At 45.9% G+C, this 4398-nt stretch overlaps 1 protein-coding gene across 5 annotated transcripts in view; it reads left to right on the forward strand.

Annotated features, from left to right (window-relative positions):
* The window catches only part of EIF2D (eukaryotic translation initiation factor 2D), a 34982-nt gene continuing 30584 nt past the window's right edge, over positions 1-4398 (forward strand). For 2 of the 5 annotated variants that reach the window (XM_015569396.1, XM_015569407.1), the window contains exons 1-2: positions 7-379; positions 2207-2370. In XM_015569396.1, the coding sequence (XP_015424882.1) occupies positions 2315-2370 (56 nt within the window). In that variant the 5' untranslated portion in view covers positions 7-379; positions 2207-2314. Of the gene's footprint in view, positions 380-2206; positions 2371-4398 lie in introns of all 5 variants that reach the window. The other 3 variants (XM_015569389.1, XM_006754388.2, XM_015569390.1) reach the window with 3 other exon arrangements.

Consider the following 4398-nt stretch of genomic DNA (forward strand, 5'->3'; position numbering starts at 1 on the left):
CGGCGGCCCCGAGGTGAGGAAGGTGGAGGATTGTGCAAGTAGCTCTGGGTCCCACTTCTGCCTCGGAAGTCTGCTGGCCCTTAACATGTTGCAGCCTGGAGTTCCAAAACCCTCTCTGGAACGTGAATTTTTTAAAAATGTGTAATTTTTGTAGACTTCCCTTCGGAGCGGCCACCCTTCCCCCCCCACGGGCCAGTAAGTTACGTAGGAGAGCGATAATAAGCCCAGTTCGTGACGCTGCCGGTGCTCTCGAACGTTATATTGTTTTTCTTTCATCTCAGTAACCAGCCCAGAGGACAGCCCCCTTGGACAGCTTTCGGCGCTCTTTCCCAGAACGTAAACCGAGGACTGAGTGCCCTGCAGTGGGACGCTACGGATGGTAGGTCTCCAAGAGCCCTTCTAGGGTCGAGGAGACGGAGGCCGGAGGAGCCGTGCGCCCCAGGATCTTCTCATAATAATTTTTTATTGATTAGAGTCTAATTGGCAAAACCTGAACTAGCTAAGTGTGCGAGTTCCCCAGCCTTCCTCCCGCTGCCCCTTGGAAACAGGCTTTTCCTGCCCTTTCCTTTGGAATGTGTGTGTGGAGTCAGTGTCAGACGGATTTTTGGTAGTTGAGACGAAAGTGAGAGGAAAAGACGTTAAAATAGAAGAGCACAAGTGGGTGTTTTCTTGAGCATCTAATCGGATTTTCCAAACCTGCCCCGCGCGAGGCCACCTGACCCTCATGAAAGGAGCCGAAGCTGCTGGGTTCAGCAAATGCCGAACATGGGCGCCACCTGGTGGGGTTTGGGGGACTCGTTGACCCAACCAGTGTTTCTCAACTTTCCTAATGTTGTGGTGACCCCCAACCATAAAATTATTTTCGTTGCTACTTCATAACTGTAATTTTGCTACTGTTATGAATCGTAATGTAAATATCTGATCTGCAGGATATATTTTCATTTTTCTCGACCCACAGGTTGAGAACCGCGGCTAGTCCGTAAGTTGAAAAAAATGTCCATCCGAGGCTCATTTCCGTGTGACTAAAAGTCATATTTCTGGCTTTCATGTTTCCAAGTAAACATGCCCTTAAAATCCAAAGGCTCTTCACTTATTAAATGAAGAATGTATTCGTTTGGGGGAATTTTATTCTTCGTGATCAATGTTGCTTTAGCCTCTGATGTACATATAATTGAAAATGTTGTCTTCCATGATGCTTTAAGAAATGTTTCCAATTTTATAAAGAAGTTTTTTTTTTTGCTTCCCACCCCCAGAGCAATCCTGTTTTCTTATAGGTTTGTATTTGGGCTCCAGTGGAAGCCTTTGTTTAAACAAAATCCCATGGCAACAAAGGTTTGAGCTAGATTGTTGCCGAGGCCCCTTTTTGGCTCTAAGATGGCAAAATCCTATTATTAATAATAACTGTCCTTGGTACCGATGTGTGGACACCTCAGGCCACTTGGCATGGGGACTTGCCCCACAAGTTTTGTTATTACCTCATTCTGAATCACTGCTTTGAGAGATTGGGTCTCCATCAGGGTTCCAGGCGTACCTCTGTGAGCCGACCTGAAGCATCCTTGCTCCCGTCCTCCCCTGAGACAGAAAACACCAATCCTCTATCTTGCCGCTATTGTTCCCATGGTCAAGGGGTGGGGAGGATTCCTTGAGGTGGCCAGAGCCTCATAAATCTCTAACTTTAGTGACCCAAGGACTTTGCAGGATTTCTTCCAAGAGGCCCTGATTTAACAGTTGGCTGGGTTAAAGTCCCCCACTGAGCTGCTGCTCTTGCAGCTCTTGAGCAGGCAGCTCCTCACCATTCACACCCTTTCTTCCCCTCCAAAGCCTCACACATTCTTTGCAGCTGCTCCCCTAAAGTAATGAAGACTATTTTCCCAGTTCTTTTTTTAAAATGTTTTTTATTGATTTTAGAGAAAGGAGGAGAGAGAGAAATATCAATGATGAGAGAGGATCATCAGTTGGCTGCCTCCTGCATCTCCCCTACTGGGGATCGAGCCCAAAACGTGGGCATGTGCCCTGACTGGAATTGAGCTGTGACCTCCTGGTTCATAGGTCGACGCTCAACCACTGAGCCACTCCTGCCGGGCTATTTTCCCAGTTCCTGAATCTGGCCAGCCATATGAGTTGCTTTGACCAATAGAAACTGACAGAATTGTGTGATTAGGAGTCTAAGCCTCAAGACCTTACAGGTTCTCTCTTATGCTCTTAGATGCTGCCACCATGTGGACAAATCTGAACTAGATTGGTGGAGAGTCCTCAGCGGGACGGGTGAGAGAGGCCATCCAGCAGAGTTGTGTTGCCAGATGACAGCATTCACATGAGGATCCCAAGCAAAGCCTGCAGAAGCACCAAGTCAACAGACCCTCGAGAACTGTGAGCAAATAAAATGATTATTTTAAGCCACTAAATTTTGGGGTGCTGCAATAAATAAATACCGGTACTTTTGAAAAATATCCATTCTGACCTACCCTCCAATCCCTCCAGATCTAATGATATAGAATTTCTTGATAAGGGGCTCCACTGATATATATTTTTAAATCTTTATTGTTGAGAGTATTACCGAGGTCCCCCCATCTTCCCCCCGCATTGCATCCCTCTACCCGGTTCCCACCCCAGGCCTTCACCACCCTATTGTCTGTGTCTATAGGTAAGATCTTTGGTTAATCTCTTCCTGCCCCCTCCCCCCTTCCCTCTGAGATTCGTTAGTCTGTACCATGCTTTTATGCCTCTGATTCTATTTTAATCACCAGTTTATTTTGTTCATTAGATTTCTTGTTCGTTTATTTTGATTTTTAGATTCAATTGATAGATATGTATTTGTTGACATTTTAGTGTTCATATATTTTATTCCTTCTCCTCCTCCTCCTTCCTTCTCTTCCTCTTTTCTTCTTCCTCCTCCTCTTCTTAAAGAATACTCTTCAACATTACATGTAATACTGGTTTGGTGGTGATGAACTCCTTTAGCTTTTTCTTATCTGTGAAGCTCTTTATCTGACCCTCAATTCTAAATGATAGCTTTGCTGGGTAGAGTAATCTTGGTTGTAGGTCATTGCTGTTCATCACTTTGAATATTTCTTGCCACTCCCTTCTGGCCTGCAAAGTTTCTGTTGAGAAATCAGCTGATGGTCATACGGGCACGCTCTTGTAGGTAACTAACTGCTTTTCTCTTGTTGGTGTTAAGATTCTCTCTCTGTCTTTAACCCTTGGCTTTTTAATTATGATGTGTCTTGGTGTGGGCCTCTTTGGGTTCCTCTTGTGTGGAACTCTCTGTGCTTCCTGGACTTGCAAGTCTATTTCTTTCACCAGGTAGGGGAAGTTTTCTGTCATTTTTTCCGTCTACTGTATTGTTGAGTGTCTGTAAATTATTCTTTATTTCAGTTAGTGTATGTTAATTTCTGACTGGTCCTTTTTCATGTCTTTGACATTCTCACTAAGATCCTTGAAAGTTCATTGAGTAACTTTATGACCATGGTTTTGAACTCTGTATCTAGTAGTTTGCTTGCTTCCATTTCTTTCACTTATGGCATGCTTCTTTGTCTCTGCATTTTGGTTGCTTCCCTGTGTTTGTTTCTATGTATTAGGTAGAGCGCTATGTCTCCTGGAATTGATAGAGTGGCTTTGTGTAGTAGGTGTCCTGTAGGGCCCAGTGGCTGAGCCTCCCCAGTCACCTGAGCTGGGCACTCTAGGAGCACCCCTGTGTGGGCTGTCTGCACAGTCTTGTAGTTGAGCCTTGATTGTTATTGGCATTACCAGGAGGAGTTGACCTCCAGGCCAACTGGCTGTGAGGACCAGCTGGACTACAGTGGGAGAGCAGCTATGCAGGATACACCCCTATGGAACAGGACTTGCTTCAGTGGGGTTTGGTGCTCACTAAGTCTGCCCCTTGAATGTGTCGCTTATGGATGTGTAGAGTTGTAATCTGTTATGGTCTGAAGCTATCTACTAGGTGTATTGGATCTAGGGCCTCCAGGGAGGTGCAAAGTCAGCCATTGCCTGGGGCCACTCAGCAGGAGCCACATCAGGATACACTCCTATGGAACAGGACTTGCTTCAGTGGGGTTTGGTGCTCACTAAGTCTGCCCCTTGAATGTGTCGCTTATGGATGTGTAGAGTTGTAATCTGTTATGGTCTGAAGCTATCTACTAGGTGTATTGGATCTAGGGCCTCCAGGGAGGTGCAAAGTCAGCCATTGCCTGGGGCCACTCAGCAGGAGCCACAGAGGGATTAGCAGAGGGCTGCTATTTGCTATTTGTATTGGGCTTGGAGGTGCCCAGGCAAAGCCCACCTGTGAAGCAAGGTAGGCTGGTGTTAGTGCTGGGTCTTAGGTTTTTTGTTGATAGATTTGGGGCATGCTGTAACCAGCTGTAGCTTGTTTGAGAGATTTTAGACAAGTCTGATACC

Source organism: Myotis davidii, unplaced genomic scaffold, assembly GCF_000327345.1.
Source record: "Myotis davidii unplaced genomic scaffold, ASM32734v1 scaffold710, whole genome shotgun sequence".
In the NCBI taxonomy this organism is placed as follows: domain Eukaryota; kingdom Metazoa; phylum Chordata; class Mammalia; order Chiroptera; family Vespertilionidae; genus Myotis; species Myotis davidii.